The sequence below is a fragment of the Taeniopygia guttata genome, chromosome 2 (genome assembly GCF_048771995.1).
Source record: "Taeniopygia guttata chromosome 2, bTaeGut7.mat, whole genome shotgun sequence".
NCBI lineage: Eukaryota > Metazoa > Chordata > Aves > Passeriformes > Estrildidae > Taeniopygia > Taeniopygia guttata.
This window is the reverse complement of record NC_133026.1, coordinates 57,342,339-57,359,745: the sequence shown is the minus strand read 5'-3', so window position 1 is coordinate 57,359,745 and position 17,407 is coordinate 57,342,339. Positions and strand designations below refer to the sequence as shown.

The following is a 17,407-nucleotide window of genomic DNA, read 5'->3' as shown; positions in this document are numbered from 1 at the left end:
TCTTCATCCTCTTCACTAGTCTTAAAATTGTTTCTTAGTATTTGTAGCATGCAGGTAGTTATGGGAAAGCTTAGGTTAATTGTAGAGAAAACATGGTTGATTAAGCACAGTTAAAATTGGAAAACTTTTAGAGGTGGCTGTGAGATAAACTGGAGACTGCAATGGGAGATTGTGATGCTCAGTTTTACTGTATCTTGACAGATATTCTGTAGATCGACACACTGACCTTGACAGAATATTCAACATCTATTCAGGAAATGGATCCTTATTCCTCTCGAAGCCACTTGACCGAGAAGAAACTCCCTGGCACAACATCACTGTCATAGCAACTGAAATCAGTAAGATGAAGATAAAATTTATCTCAGAAGAATATTTGAACTGAGAAAATAATTAAATTCTACAGTTTCTATGACTTATCTTTTTTCATTAGTTTTGCCCTTATCCAGATGTTATTGGTAGACATCTTTAAACACACATATAAAAGTCCAATTTATTATTTTAAGATACATTTTGCCCATGTTTTACAAAGATATTTAGGAACTCTCAGGCTCAACAAAACCATAGGCAATATATATTAGATAAGTTAACTGGTTCCTTGAGTATTTACATCAAATGATATGGTGCAGGTGTAATGCACTGGCTCTATCCCAAACTAAGTCTTTGGGAAAATCCTTGGAGGAAGGGGAGAAAAAATGTCCCTGACGTACAAATACACTGTCAGAATAACCTCTGTAAGTGGGAAAAAATTATGCTTTACCTCAACGGATTTAACATATCTCAGAAAATGGCTTTGTACGAAGTCAAGACTAAGGAAATTTTTTGCCCTCCATATCTGAAACAAACCCTGGGCTTAATCTTTCGCCTGGATTCTTTACTATTCTGTTAGATACTTTCAGGCTTGGATGTGTCTTGCCTACCTTTTTTCTGAGGTAACAGTCATCAAAGGGGGAAACAGACTGATTGTAGTGAAAGAATTTTCTGCCTTCCTTTATTCTCCTATAGATTCCCCTGGAGTCAATGAGCTTAAGAGTCTGAGAGTTGGATAATATGGAGAGATGAATCATATCCCAATTTTCAGAAATATTTATATCTTTTATGTTTTTATCTTAAATGCTTTTCATTGTTTGGTCAAACACGTTCTAAATTTTCAACATGCATATTGTGAGAATCCTCTCTGGCAATACCTTGAGTTTGGAGGTTTGTAAAGAATGATCGATGATCATATCCAGCATATATCATTATAATATTTTGGTTTTTACAGTTAGGGGAGAAAGGAAACTTTGGTTTGCGTTTTGTATGGTTTGTGTTTGTGTGTATTTTTGGTGGTGGTGTTGTTCACTGACACTCTTACTGCTTTATTGATTTGAAAAGATAAATGTTCTTAACAGCTCAGCCTCATGGAATGACTTTTGCAATGAATTATTTGCTGAACTGATATAAAGAATACACCTCCATAACAACTCGGTGCCTTGTTTTTAATGCAAATCAATTTAAGCACACTTTATATTATATATACATATATATAAAATAATATAAAAATTTGTTTCAATTATAAATAGGAATTTCATGTATATGTAATGTATATAATCAGAAAATAAAATATAACTGTTTTAGTATAATCAAGAAAATGGAACATTTCTAATATCTATTGGAAAAAACGTACTGTATTATTTTCATATACATATCTCTTTCTATTGTAATATGATTTTTTTTTTTCAGATAATCCTAAACAAAGTAGCCAGATACCTGTCTTCATACGGATTTTAGACATAAATGATCATGCACCAGAGTTTGCCAACTACTATGAAACATTCGTTTGTGAAAATGCAAAAGCAGGACAGGTAAACTAATACTTATATTACCAAAAAACTTGTAAGGAAACTATCCTGCAGTGCCATCATGAAGACTTCAACATATTAGCTTGAACAGAAGTGGACTAACCCAGCCTCTTCATTTCCTATCTTCTGCAGAAAATACAAGTTGATTCAAAAAAGGACATAAAAGATAAAGGAGAATATCCCAGTACAATAGGATAGGATATAATAAAAAATTATACTTTAAGGTGGTTCTTAATTTCTAATATCAGAAAATATTTTTCAGAAATAATTTTGCATAATGTTACAAAATGCTTTATGTTGTACAATAATTCCATTTATTTATGGATTTTTATCATTGGCTTAGTTAATGTAGCAACACCTTCAAATACATGAAGCAGAAAAATCTTTATTATGTCTCAGTTAGGAAGATGTGTAAACCAATTTTTTTCAAAAATAAAGGGCAATGCAACTGTTTCCATTGTAGGCTAAAACTCAGTCTAGTATTGAGTTGAGTCTGGTTACAGGTCATGTATATCCCTTTCTAAACTACCTCAGAATTCTGTAAAATTCTAAGAGAATTCTGGAAAATTCTAAGAGAAAAGAAAAAAATTGACGATAAAGTGATAATTTGGATTTGAGTAAGTAGATAAACCAACAGAACTCAGAGCCAGCATATTGCAAAAATGTCTTAATATTGCTACCATTACAACATCATCTATTTATGCTAATGCCAGTCAGTCCTTCAGTTTTAAATCTTGGGAAGAAAGATTTTTTTTTTAAAGTATTTACAAAATAACTGGATTTAGTAGCAGATAGAGTACTTTAAGATTATCTCTCCAAAATGGACCTGAGACCATGCATGAGCCTCTTCTCTAGACTGATTCATTTTGACTGGAAGAAAAAAGATGAAATCATTATTTTCACTAGCATAAATATGAGTGGGTTCTTACTGTAGGAGGGACAAGCCAGGATGAAGCCCTTAAGAACAGCTTAGGTCTATCCTCATGTCTCACTTGCTTTAGGCTGTCATCAACCAGCCAAAACTGTCTAGCTTCACAGAAAATATGTGGAAAGCATCAGAATATATATTTTGTTTCTCTTTGAAGCACAGCGACTATTCAATACTCAGACTTTGCGAAGATGGGTGATATGGATACGCAGTAGGAACCATGCTCATGTTTTACCCGATTTTCTGCCCAGTGTTTATTTAAGTCACAGGGGCTTCACTGAAATTTGCATAGATGGCCCTTAAGATGAGTTTAGCTTTTCAGGTATTGCAGAATTCTATGCAGAACAAGATTCAAATGAAGTTTTAAGAAATTTTTAACACGTAGAAGGAAAAAAAAAAGGGAGAAAAAGTGGATACAATAGTTTGTTGGGAGAATGCATAAGATTCTATTAATTTTTAATTCATTACACATAATATCAGAATTCAGGCAAAATGGGTTAGGATGGAAGATGATACTTTGATTTAAAAAATCACTTCCCTTTGAAGAGGTATTTGACAATTTTTTCATTATTTTTAAAGGAAGTCTTACTATTTTTCATGTAAATTATATAAATAGATGACTATACACATCAAAGAAAGTGATGAATTAAATTTAAAAAGTGGAAGGAATTATCATACCAGAAAAATGAAAAAAGAATACTTTTCACAGCAACTAAGGTTCTTAATCACATCATCCTTTTTTAACCAGTGACATAAATTGCCACTTAAGAATACAGTTCAAGCCTTACAGAAGGTACAAAAATTCTCCAAGCTCTTGACTGTTAGACCCATAGAGTTTTACTTTATGACTCGTAAGCTGCTTTTTTCATGCTGAATACATTCAGATAATTCTAGACATTAAGTTCAAACAGCTGCCATAGAATCTAAATTCTGTTAGTGTAACAATGTCTCATTACACAAGACAACATTGAGGTAAATAAATCTTAAAATCTCAGCGTGATGACTGGTTGAAAAGTGAGTCATGTATTTTATTTGCATAATAAAAAGAAAGGTTCAAAAGCTTAGAAATGAAGATCTAATGGAAATTAATCTTGTGCAATTTTGCCAACCAGCAAACACAGATTTTTGTCGTATATTTGAAGCAGTTCAATCCAGGCATACTGGATGTCAATTTCCTTAATCCAGTTTCCATGTAGTCTAGCATACTTGGTGAAATATCCATGAATGTATGAAATACCATTTATCTTTCTGGTAAATTCTGTGCTTACTTAATAAGAGATATGACAGATACCCCTTATGCATGGGTATGCATGTTTTCCAGATTTCCTACACGTCTAATTTACCAATGTAATTTCATGAATTCTTTTCCCTCATTGGAAAAACTCACAAAAAAAATCAAAATACAGTGTACACCAAGTGTAGCTACAGAAAAATGAGAGATCCATTTTGTTTGTCTATTTGTTAATATCTAGGGTCTTCAAAAAAGGCACCTGAGTTTGTATCTAGACATTTACAAGTAATTGACTTAGTATTTCAGAAGAGAGACTACCTTCAATACATGGCAGTACTTTCATTTTGGTACTTAAAATAACAACGAATATAGAAATATTAACTTGAATGTTTTAACCAAGGGTGCTGAGTTCCAGAGAACCTGTATTACTCATGTCTAGCAGTCCCTGTATAATATAAGAAAAATAGAAACCTGTGTTCTTTTAGTATTACTTCAACTTTTATGTTAGAGATTGCCTAAACCAGCTTTTTTATTACAACTATTATTGCTTCCTGACACATCACAGCACTGCTTCTACATCTGGTACCATAAAAAAAGAATCAGACTGAGAAAATAAATATATTTAGCTTATTATTATTTTTTTTAACCAGGACCGGTTATTCTTCACACTGCTCTCTAAGTCTCAGGTGGATCAGGAAGCATTAGAATGATCAAATATGGTTCTCTGCCACCAAGTAAAATTACTCATTCTCAACATCAACAGATATTAGAGGCTTCACTCATGGTTTTCAGATAGCCTTAGGAGGGTCAGAGGAAAGAAGATCCTATAGTTTCTCCTATTCTTTTGTCTCCTAACAACAATGGTATAACTGGGGAGAAACTTTATCACAAAAGGTTAATAAAAATCTATATTCATTAGGCTGAAACCCATTTGTCACCATGAATGTCTCATTCCATTGGCTAGTACACAGGCTAAAGAAAAGTAGAAAGCAGCCTTCATCTCGTGCAATTTAGAAACCCCTAATCCTGAAGCCCCAGGGACTGTTGTAAGGAAGGCTTTGGTACAAGTTCTCTCATGCCCTTGTCACAGGAATTAATTGGGTCTTTTTAGCTGGATTAGAGGATGAGTACTCTCCATGGAAACCAGGAAGATATACTTGAGAAGGAGACTGAATTAGCTGAACAACTTGTTGGTAAAGATTTAGCTCCATAGTTTATTGTTGGCAAAAATTTAGCTAATATCAACACCCATCAAGATAACAACCTAGGTCACTATTTTTCCCTTCTCATGCAATATTCTTTCCTGCTATTCACAGGCTTTCAGACATAAGAAAGTAGAAAGTTTGTTGCTTTCTTCAGAGATTTTTCTTTTCATTACTCTCTATGGGTATCTCTTTTTAAAATAGAGCAGAGAGAGATCACTTTTTCTCAGGCGTGCATTGCTAATTATCAGTCATGACTTTATATACATTGTAGCTGCTTCACTAGGTAGACGTCTTTTGTTTTATTTTAGTGAGAGACCCATGTTAACAGTCTGTCTTTTTAAGTAAGAATTGAAGTAGAGTTTTGCAACTTTTGATAAGCATTCAGTCCTGCTTAAAACTGCCAACACATTTTTGGAACAGAGCCAAGATTTGGAAACCAAATTGCTTTGCATTACTAAACGTGAAATTTTGTTAAATGGAAGGCATCAAATCAAGCTTGCACATGTGTGATGGAGGCTGTTTTCTGCAGCTAGCATTTTACAGGGGTATAGCCTAGAATTGTGTCTGTACAAGTGTGATCACTCAGGCTGCATAATGGCAGGAAGGACATCCACTGACAGCTGGATTGATTTTGAAGCACTCCTGTGGGCCATATCATCATGTCTTTTACATAACCTTCATCCCACATATTTACACTTGCTGTTAGTAATACATTCAAGGTTAGTTAGTGATTAACCCTACCAGATCCTACAGGCAGAAAAAGGGGTAAGAGGAAGAAAGGATAGAGAAAAAAGCTGTTCTTCCATCATTTCCCCGTAACATTTGCGCACATTGTTCTCATGATTGCCATACATAGTTTCTCTCACAGGATTTTTTTCCCCATCGTTTATAGCAGACAAAGTGGTGAAGTCTTTCTAGATTCCTAGAGAAACACTTGCAGCACTAAACAAGTTCAATAATTTTCAAGAAGGCCAGTGCTTTGAGATCCAGAATTTGTTCTGTTCTCTTCTATAGCACCTCTTAAAAAATGTTAGACAAAAATAAACACTAACATTTCCTAGACATTCTTTTCTCAAGTGCTTAGTGATACTTTTAAGTCTACTTCTCTGTGGTACGACAGCCAGGTTTAACTAAGAGGATGATATAACAAAAAATGAAAGCCCAAATGCTTCAAGTGGATTAAAAGCCTGCTCTGCTCTTCTGTTACATAGAGAAAAAACAAAAATTCAGCAGTTGTTGTTGTATCTCTACCCTAACAATATTTTTCTCCAACGGCCTTTGTGACTGGAAGTGCAATTTTTATGCTATATGAAAATCGTATTGTATCTACACTTCAGGAAGGCAATCTACAACATTGACCACCTTTCAATTTCTGTGAAAGTGACATTATTTTTCACCATTTATAATGAATTTTGAAGAAACGAATTTTGAAAAATGAAAAGGTTTAGAAATAAAATAACAACCAACAATGCATTACTGCTTTGAAAAGAAGTAGCAGCAGAATTCTTTGCAAGTGTTCTATTTGTCTCAGCTTTTGTTTTATTAGTAGAAATGTTTAACCTGAAAATATATTGCATGTGTCCACCCATGGACTTCACCTTGTTCATGTTTCTCCAAGGAAATTTTCCAAGCATGTGGCTGTAGTTTTTAAAAGTACACCCTGGAGCCAAGGTGCAGCAGCATTTATTTGTATGACATGCCAAGCCAGCACACACTGAAAAGCTTGTCTTAAAACCATCCAGATGGTGCTGACCTCTGTGCTGATAAAGCTTAACATTTCCTTTAATGGTTCCTATATTTCTTTTAAAGGTATTCCCATGGCTGCACCTACAACCAAAGCCTTCTACTTGTGCAGATCTCCGTGTATACAAATGCAGCCTCAGGAATGCTAACAGCATGCTCTGAAGTGCAGAGACCCTTCTTATTTCAGAATTCCCCTACCTAGCTTCTACTTGCTTGCTGTTTTTAAGCCAACTTGAAGAGCAGCCTTTGCCTAAGGATGTATGAGATACATGAAAGGAATCTGTTTCCAGGCATTCCACTCACCCCCAACTACCTTTTCGGACATGAGTACAAATAACTATAAAATAGCCTGAACATAAACTACAGTAATAGTTTTGATTGCAGTGTAAGTCTTAAAATTACAGAATCCAGGTCAAAAAAAACTCAAACAACATGAAACAGGATTGTAATTGAAGTATTTAATGTTTGGAAAAAAATTATTTCAGTGGAAAATAGGTCCAAACTCTTTAGCAGAATCTCTGTCTTCATCATGAAAGAAATAAATAGAATCATGGAATCATAAAATTATTTGGATTGAAAAGGACCCTAAAGACAATCTTGTTCCAAACACCTTGGCCATGGCCAGGCATGTGACCCACTAGATTGTTTTGGGTTGCTCAGGGCTCCATCCATCCTGGCCTGGACTGCTTCGAGGGATGGATCAGTCACAGTGTCTCTGGGCAACTTGGTTTAGTGTCTCACTATTCTTTGAGTGAAGAATTCCTTTCTAGCATCTAATCTAAATATTTCCTCTTTTAGTTAAAAATCATTCTCCTTTGTCCTATCCCCATCTGCCTTTTATAAGCCCTCTTAACGTTCTGGAGGATAACAGTAAGATCTTTCTAGAGTCTTCTCTTCTCCATACTGAACAACCCCAACTCACTCAGCCTGTCTTTATAGGTCAGATGCTCCATACCTCTTAACCATCTTTGTTCCCCTACACTGGACTCACTCTAATAGGCCCACATCTCTATTATGGTTAGTACTCCAGGTGGGATCTCACAAGGGAAGAGTAGAGCAGTAGAATCACTTCCCTTTGACCTGCTGGACAGTACTCTTTTGATGCAGCCCAGGATACAGCTGGCCTTCTGAGCTCTGAGCACACTTTTTTGGCTCATGCACTCTTCTCTGCAAAGCTGCTGTCGTTATCTTCTCCCATTCTGTGCTCTTGTCTAGGATTGCCCTGGCCCAGGCGCAGCACCTTATACTTGGACTTGTTGAACTTTGTGAGATTCTTATAGGCCTACTTCTCATGATTTCCCAGGTTTCTCTGGACAGGATCCCTGTCCAGAGAGGGGATTTCTGTTGTGTCAACCACACCACTCAGCCTCGTGTCATCTGCAAACTTGCTGAGGGTGCACTTGATCTCACTGCCTATATAATTTATAAAGATATTAAAGAACATCTGCTCTGACATCAGTCATTGTCAGAGCACTAGTAAACAGCATGGCTAAAGCTGTTTACTAGTAGGACTGTTACTAAAGCTGTTTACTAAAGCTTGGGACCAGCACTGGTCTCAAGTCCATTAAAAAATATTTCCATTGAGAATAATTCTTCTTGCTACTCATTTAATATTGTCAAACCGCTACAAACACCTTGTCCTGAATGTAAAAAAGAAAACTTTTTGTCAATGCTTATGTTTAAATTTTCATTACCTCAAAGAAAAATGACCTGTAAAAACTTGAACTAACCTATTAAGATCCACTTGAGAGTATGGCACTGTTTTTTTAAAGTACACAGAAATGGTTATGCACATGCATAGCCCTCAAAATAGTGACAATACTTCTGTATTTCCTAAACTGTGCTCATTCATGTGGGAAGGTATGAAAGAAAGAAAATAATGAGAATGGTTTTATGTTCTCTAAGCTTGATATGCTTGAAATATATTTGAGCAAAAGTAATTTTCTTGAAATAACTCTTCAATCATAAATCTTACAGCATCAGATATCTTGCTCTCAAGTCCTGATGAAGAGTGATCATAACTCAGTGTCCATAAGTGCATCAAAATGGGTGAATATATTTCTGAAATGAAATCACAAAATGTAAACAAAAGAGTACTAACTTTTCTTCATATAAATGAGATACTTAAAAATAGCCAGATCACTTTCATTTCTGTGGTGATTATCACTGACATTGTCTATTATTTACAGCTGTATAACTGAAAAAAATTCTCTTAATTAGATAAGATTTCTAATTTCCTTTCACCTGCTCATCATTTGGAACAATTTACCTGCAATCATGGTTTCTCATTGTTCTTTTAATCTCCCATTTTTTTTTTCTGGTAGGCAAACAGCTGGTTCTCAATTTATGTTGCCAATAGTTAGATCAGGTAATGAGGTTGGGTTTTTTTTCTTCTTCAGCCTTACCCTTAACAATAATTATTTGTTGTAATTAGGTTCCTCTGTGACTGGTACAATTGTGCTTCTCCATGTGATTTGCACATGAAGGGATTCAAATCTTACAAACACCCAATGATTACATCTCAAAAAGACCCAAGATACTCAACTACAGTTTCTGATCATTATTACAGCAGAATATTTTCTCCTTGATTTTTTCAGCAAGTAATTGTAAACTGCACAAATGTTGTCACTTATTCTAATTCTCTCTTCTCCCTGGTACTTTTCTATTTCATCTGTATTACAAATTTGTGTTAATGTGAAAGGAAAATTTTCTCATTTAAATTTGGTTTCTTAGCCCACTCAAAATGTTTTGGGGTTTTTTTTAGCAATATTTTAAACTGTGGGAAACTAAAATTAAACTCAATCCTGGTCTTTCTTTCTGTACTAACACTCTCAGAGGCAGATTACAGGAAAGACGAAAGCAATTGAACAAGTTATTGACATAAATTGCAATTTAGAAACACTCTCAACAGTATTTCTTCACCATAATAAAGGATTTGAAAAATCTTGTGAAACAACTAAAAATTATATTAAAAAAAATCAAATTGAAAGATCAATGAACATTAAATGCTTTAAAAATGAAGAAATTTTTATATGTAGTTATTGCTACGTATTAATTTTTATTACACTTAGAAAAACTGCATTATCCTACTTTGACATAGTCACATTCTTCTGTGCAAGGATGATGTTTACAAATTACTATTCAAGTTCCTCAATATACCCAAATAATAAAAATAAATTATAAAAAATATTTTGTGCTTGTTTTAGAAGGAGCTGGAAAGTGAATGAGCTAAACTCAGACCTCTCAACTGTTTCCGTGTTATGTTTTGGGTTTGTTTTCTTGTTTTGGGGTTTCTAAAATTATAATTCAATATTATTATTTGTTATCAATTTATCCGAAGTTAACTAGAAAAAATGGGTCAAAATAATATGCATGGTGCAGTACAGCACTAGTGGTAGCAAGATTCTGGATGGTAACAGCAAAAAACCACTTTAGCATAATGATCCATTCTGTGAGATATTACATACTTTCCAAAATTTAACTGTATCCTCAAATCCTATTAAGGCAAACGTTCAGAGACAGTATATATGAAAAAGGAATTCCTTACTTGATTGGACCAAAGTTTACAGATCATATTAGTGCTACTTGTTAATTACTGTATTTCTGGAAGAGGTCAAGCTGCACCTTCTCTGGAAATAAGAGAAAAACAAAGTCTTTGATAATGAGTGGCTTTGATATCTGTGGGATTTCAAGACACCCTGAACACTGGAAACACCTGAAAACTCAAGACAGTCATTGTCTCTTTCTTGCCTTTGAAAGAAAAATGTCTGGCTGCTGAACATATTCTGCCTTTAAATTCTATAGAAATGCACCTGTACTGAGTTATAGCATCCTCTGTTGAGACTCACTCCTATTTTTACACCCCCAGTTTTGTAATCTTGTGATTGAATGCAAACCTGTCCTTGCAAGCCAAGGTGGACTAAGGTTTATTCTCTGGTGACACCCACCAGGAAGGGCAAATGACAGAACAGCCACTCACAGAGCTTTCTGGAGTTACTGTGACTCACACAGTGTGGCATGGTGTTAAATGTTGCTAGTCAATTCATAAACCACAGCTGTTCCTAGGTAACTTTTCCTTCCTCAATTCTGCAGTTGTTTCCTTTAGCCTCTTTTTGTCAGTCCACCAGCAGATTAAAAAAAAGTCAAGTTGTTAGCATTTATGTGTGTCTACATAAAGATAAGTATGCACGTTTGCACGTTTTGATGCAACAGGAAGGCTTATGCAATCCAGATGTACTGCTGAAGCCTCTCCTTTTTCAGACAACTCTGCTCTGACCCTATTCTGGCACTATTATCACTCCTTCCCAGCTGGGCTTGAGTGGCCTTGTTAGGGCAGCTATTAAGCTACACAGCCAGAGGTTTCAATTTAGGAAGGAGTAAAGCTTCTCTTTTTATTACCCCAGGAGAATCGAGAATCCTGCCAGTGCAGTACTCCAATTTATCGCCAGGAGCAGATGAGGTGGATTGAGAATTAGACCCACTTAACAACTGGTTTACACAGCACTCCCTGTCATTGCTACATGAAGCCACAGGAGGTTTATGGCTTATTCAGAAGGGCAAATGTTTCTGTATCACTGCAAAATACTGAGTACAAATCAAAGCACATGGTTGTTCTGCAGTGTGGACTGGACCCTTTTTCATCCTTTGTTATGTGTTTAAACCATAAAATAATTTGTTTACTGTAAGCTCTACTGTATTTATGTGGTAAACATTTGGCTTAGGACATCAGTTTTTGTCTTCAGATAGAGATTCATTGGATTTTTATGGGACATGAAACGCAGAGAATTGAAACACAAGATTTCTAAAATAGCATGAAATACTCTTCTTTATAGCTCATACAGACTGTGAGTGCAATTGACAAAGATCAGCCTCCTCGAGGACACAGATTTTTCTTTGAGTTGGTGCCAGAATTTGCTGTTCATCCAAACTTCTCTGTTGTAGACAACAAAGGTAACTGCTGACCCTAATACCACCCTCCCCAATATAACATAAAACTTAATCCAGAAACATTATTGATTCCGTGTTTCCATTCTAGATAACACAGCAGGAATCATGACTAGGAGAAATGGATACAGCCGTAGTAAGACGAGTACTTATCTTCTGCCAATCATAATATTTGACAACGACTACCCAATCCAGAGCAGTACGGGCACGCTGACCATCCGGGTGTGTGCCTGCGACAGCCGGGGGAACATGCAGTCCTGCAGTGCCGAGGCCTTGCTGCTCCCTGCCGGCCTCAGCACGGGGGCACTGGTGGCCATTCTCCTCTGCATCATTATCCTGCTAAGTAGGTACCTGTGATGAGATGTTTACTCAACCAGACAAAGATCTAGTCTCTTCAAGAGTCCTGATATTCTTAAAACCCTTATTCACATGACCCTGCAGAAAAACATCATCATTACTCTTTAGATTATTGTGTAGGAAGACTGAGACTGTGCTATTTGGATTAAATACAATTGAAAATATAGGGTCAATTTTAGTTACCATGCTCATTTGAGTAATGTTCATACCATAATCAGATCTTCATTTAGATCCAGAACTTTAAAATCATATATCTGAAGCTGTGCTAAGTTTTGTAACAACGTTATGAATTATATTAGCTATTTAATGATGAAAGTGTTAGGTTTTTTCCTGTTTAGAAAATATTTAACTCAAAAGCATAGGATAGAAATACTAAATTTCTTGCAAGTGATAGTGAGAACTGCTGATTAAATAAGTATGAGAACAGAAGTCAGATGAGTGTTTCGAAGATAGAAACATTAGAAAGATGTGGTTACATATGAAGGAAGTAGAATAAATGTTAGCTCATTATCTGGTGTTAAGAACATAAAAATTTTAACTTGCATGTTTTGCAAGAAAAGTGTCATCACCTCTACTTCAAAGTATGACTTTGCAGAAAACCTCTTTCCTTTTCCACCTGTCCTAGCAAACATAGCTTGCCAAGGGATCAGTGGGAAGCTACAGGTGTTAGTTTATATAAGGGGATAATTTTTTTTTCAGCTTTTACTCTGGATTCAAGATAACTCTGTGATCCTCCTAATATCTGCTATAGGTATTAGAAGAAGGGCAATATCTATAAACTATATCTGTACTGGGCTTAAGGGAGGGAGAATACTTGAGCTCTAACAAACCGATAAACTACTTAGATTCAGGCATTGCTGATGGCCTGGTTTCAGCATCAGCCCCTTTGGATTCCCCAGGATGTTGCCCAGGCATAGTCAGGGAATCTGCTGATTGTCTGCTGAGAGGAAGAACTTGAAAAGCACCATTCTCAGGAGAAAATTAGGGTTCAAGCTCTGCCAGACCTCAAGCTCTGCATCTTTAAAGCCATCCTGTACTCCCCAACAAGAGCAGGAAAAAATTGAGCATGAAACACACGACCTTACTCACTCAGAATGAAAAAGTGGCTCTGATTGGCTGCAATGCTTTAGTATAGGTTGAACAAATCTGTACTGAACTTTGAACTTATCGAGGTTAGATGTGCCTTAGGGCCACAGCAATAGAATATGAGACTCAGAAGACGATCAGGGACCATTGTATGCAGAACAATTATGACAAATGTGTTTCAGCCCCAGGGTTAGAGGCCCTGCTCTGCTTAGCGCTGCTGACATATATGAAGACAACAATACATGTGACTGTGGAGTATCTAAACAAAATTTTTAGTCTACAGCTAGTATGATACTCAGCATCTTATTTAATTTTTCAACAAGGTAGTGTGTTATAATAGTAAACTGGAATCAAAATGCCCAATATAGGTGAGACAGATTAAGTACCAGGCTGTGAAAGATAATTCATAATCACCTCGCAGTGTTTTCTCCTACATGGAGTTCTTAACCTTACTAAAGTGTGTAGTTTCTCATCTAGCATTATGAAAAGAAGGGCCTCTGTACAGGTACAAGGAACAAAACCCAAACAATACAGAAAGGAACATATTTTTATTAATTTTATATTCACAACATAATATCATGGCATGTGCAAGATCTCTATTCCTCTCTCCCTTCCTGCAGCATGTCAATTCTTAGCTTTTATTCACCAGTATTCAGGTGATTCAGAGTAAAAACTTAGCTCCTAGGACTCAACTAAGCCATTCAGCACTGTTGTATTTATGGTTCAGCAATCACTGTTATGTCTCGTTGACAGATGGTCTTTCTGCCCTCTCTTATTTACTCCAGCTACTGGAGAGAGAGTCAGATAGTCAGATTTTTACATGCACTTAAGCATTGAATTTGCTACTGAAATCAATAGCATTTAGACACCAGAATGTATTTACAAAACCCTAACTTCATTTTTTTACCTCCCCTTATAGAGCTTCATTTTTGTATCAATCCTTACCTCTTCAGAAGAAAGAGTTATTCAACTAGCGCTTCATAAACTGAGGGGATCATGTTTTTTAAAAAGAAACATTTACTAACAAAGACTGCATTTCAATTCTTGCAGTCATTGAAGCAAAAGTAGTTTTGTCAATTATATTGATAGTTTAAGGTCTTGAGGTTTTTATTTTCCGAGGGACCTGTAGATCCCATATTCAGAAGTGAATCAGACACTTGGGAATACCTAAATCACTAGCTTCCAAGAGTGTGAATAACTTTTGCCAAGGAGATTCAATACATTTGATGAAAGGACCCTTAGTGACTGCCAAAGGTGGTACTTACAAAATTAACATCAAAATCAAACCTTAGTAGGATAATATTGTGTGGTATTGTTTAATTTTCACCTTCAGCTTAGTTGCAAACTTATTTAAAATATAAAATGTTTTGATCATTTCTCCAATAGGTTTAAAAAAGAATAAGTTTTTAATTGCTATAAAATTATTAATACTTCACCTTATTAACTTGGAGATAGATTTTATCACTACATTTCTACTAAAAATCCCATTCCAGCCTTAAAACTTTTCCAGGTCAAAAAGATGAGGTAAAATTTTGCCTAATTTATTTACTTTTTAATGATAAGTTTCTTCATTCACTTTTTGTTTCCTTTTAGTATTAGTTGTCTTGTTTACGGCTCTCAAGAGACAGAGGAAGAAAGAACCCTTGATCATCTCAAAAGATGATGTTCGGGACAATATTGTGACCTACAATGATGAAGGAGGTGGGGAAGAAGACACCCAGGCTTTTGACATTGGCACACTGAGAAATCCAGAAGCAAGAGAGGAAAGTAAGATGAGAAGAGATGTTATCCCAGACACAATATTTCAGATAAGGCGGACTGCACCTCTTTGGGAAAATATCGATGTCCAAGATTTTATTCATAGAAGGTTAAAGGAGAATGATTCAGACCCAGCTGCCCCTCCTTATGATTCATTAGCAACATATGCTTATGAAGGAAATGATTCCATAGCAAATTCACTCAGCTCCTTGGAATCACTTACCACAGAAGGCAACCAAGACTATGATTACCTCAGTGACTGGGGACCTCGGTTTAAAAAACTAGCAGATATGTATGGTGGAGAGGACAGTGATCGAGAATGAGAAAGTAATCTGTGACCTGGTCAGTGTTAGTGGAATTCATGTCTGTGTTCCTAGATAAATAAAGTGGCCTACTCTCATACTTGGGAATAAAAAATTTACAAAAAATAGATGTTGTCTTAGTAAGGGTTTGCTTAATCAATAGGTCAACGTGAATGAATATGAATGATTGAGACTTTAAAAATCACTACAACCCACCTTCTCTGCCTAGAAACTTCTGATGAAAGGGTTTTGTAGGGAATGAAGAGATAATAAAAGGCTTTTTGTGCCTTTGTTAATGACATGGAAACTCCATATTTTTAAATTGCTTTGCTTTACCTTTCCTACTATGTTGGATAGTGTGCAACTGCATTGTAACTTATTCTCAAAAATATACATTAAAAAGATTAATATTAATGCCATATTTATTGAGTTAAAAATGTCTGTGTGTTGATTCATCCTGATATTTTTATATATGTATATTTATATTTTTGTATTTTTATTAAATAAATTAGAATTTATAAAAAGACTACTTATTCATGTACTTTGTCAATCATAAAGAATTATCCAATCTTTCTGAACAAAGGAAACTTTGTATTGTGCAATACTTTATTTTTGGATGCATCTTCTATCAGATTAATGGTTGCAGTGTACTGTGCAAGAATAATAGGGAGAGAGGGCTTTGTAATGAGAATGCAGTGTAGAAAACAGAAAAAACTATTTTTAAAAAGTGATTATAAAAAAATGCACTCTGACTTGCAATGTGTATTGCTACATGGCATAATACAGTTTCATGGTGAAGCTCACACACACATACCTTCTTACATGAACAGATTACCACTGAGAGGACTGAACAGATAGATGCCTAGGGATCTAAGGAACTATTAAACTATTTTTCTTTGTAGATGTGAAAGCTTTTTTTAATATACCTTCAAAGAAATTGAATAATTAAGCTAATATCAATAATGAAAGAAAGGTTATTATCTACTAATCTTATTTTGGAGCTTTGAGACAATTAGAAAAATCAGGTATATTATTGATAGTTTATTTTAAATAAAAGGGAACCAAGAAATAAAAACAAAGTCTAACTAGTATTTTATTAATTTTTTTAATGTCCTAGTCCTTCAAATAAGTGTTTTGCATATTTCCTACAGTCTTAATGATAGTCATCAAGTATATATTTTTGTTTAAAATACATTTGCTGGATATGCTTTTATTCAATGAACTTATTTATTCACAACACAGAATAAAAAGAATATAAGTGGATCACATGATCTAACAAAGTTGAAGGGTTTATCCACATTGGTTTAAAAAAAGAAGAATATAAACCCTCAAATTTATGGAAAAGAAGAAACAGTTTAGACAATATAGGAAGTACATTATCCATAGCATATCCATTTTTAATGTTGACTTTAAGGAAAACCAGCACCTACAGGTGTTTAACAAAAACTACGTACAAAATAATAATGCTTCAAGGTTTTCTCCCTATTAATTAGCCATTTTCAGATCTTTTTATAATGAAACTTAAGGTACACATTAACAATGTTATGTGCACTTATCTCTCACCATAAAAAAAATAAAGATACTTCAGCCTCAGAGACCCTTTAGCCAGGCATAAGAACACACTACTAATTATCTTTCTAGTATGTCGATTTTCAGATTATTTATAAAAAATATTTATTTATTATTCTTTATTTGGTCCTTCTACCATACTCTTCTGCCAGTCCCAAGGATGTATCTCAAGTTTCTTAGCACTGAACTCCTTTTTTGGGGGGGAAGGAATGTCCGTGTGATTGTGGTTCCAAACAAGCACCTGAACAGCTTGCTGTGAGATGTGCATCAGGTCTGTGACACTATGTTGAAAACAAAAAAATTTTAGTGTCACAGAAATGTCAAAATAACCTGCAAATATGTGCAGCTATTTACATGGAAGTGATGCAGTTGCAGGGCATTAGTGTATAACTTGATGACATAAGAATGCATATTTCTGTTTTGTGTCTTTTGGAGCGGAAAAGAAT

General features: G+C 35.2%; 1 protein-coding gene across 2 annotated transcripts in view; it reads left to right on the top strand.

Moving 5' to 3' along the window:
• The window catches only part of CDH9 (cadherin 9), a 94,695-nt gene extending 78,779 nt beyond the window's left edge, over positions 1-15,916 (top strand). For both annotated transcript variants that reach the window (XM_041714558.2, XM_030265381.4), the window contains 5 exons: positions 202-338; positions 1,720-1,841; positions 11,778-11,895; positions 11,981-12,232; positions 14,926-15,916. In XM_041714558.2, coding sequence (XP_041570492.1) covers positions 202-338; positions 1,720-1,841; positions 11,778-11,895; positions 11,981-12,232; positions 14,926-15,413 — 1,117 coding nt within the window. In that variant the 3' untranslated portion in view covers positions 15,414-15,916. The remainder of the gene's footprint in view (positions 1-201; positions 339-1,719; positions 1,842-11,777; positions 11,896-11,980; positions 12,233-14,925) is intronic.
• The last annotated feature ends 1,491 nt before the right edge of the window (positions 15,917-17,407 follow it).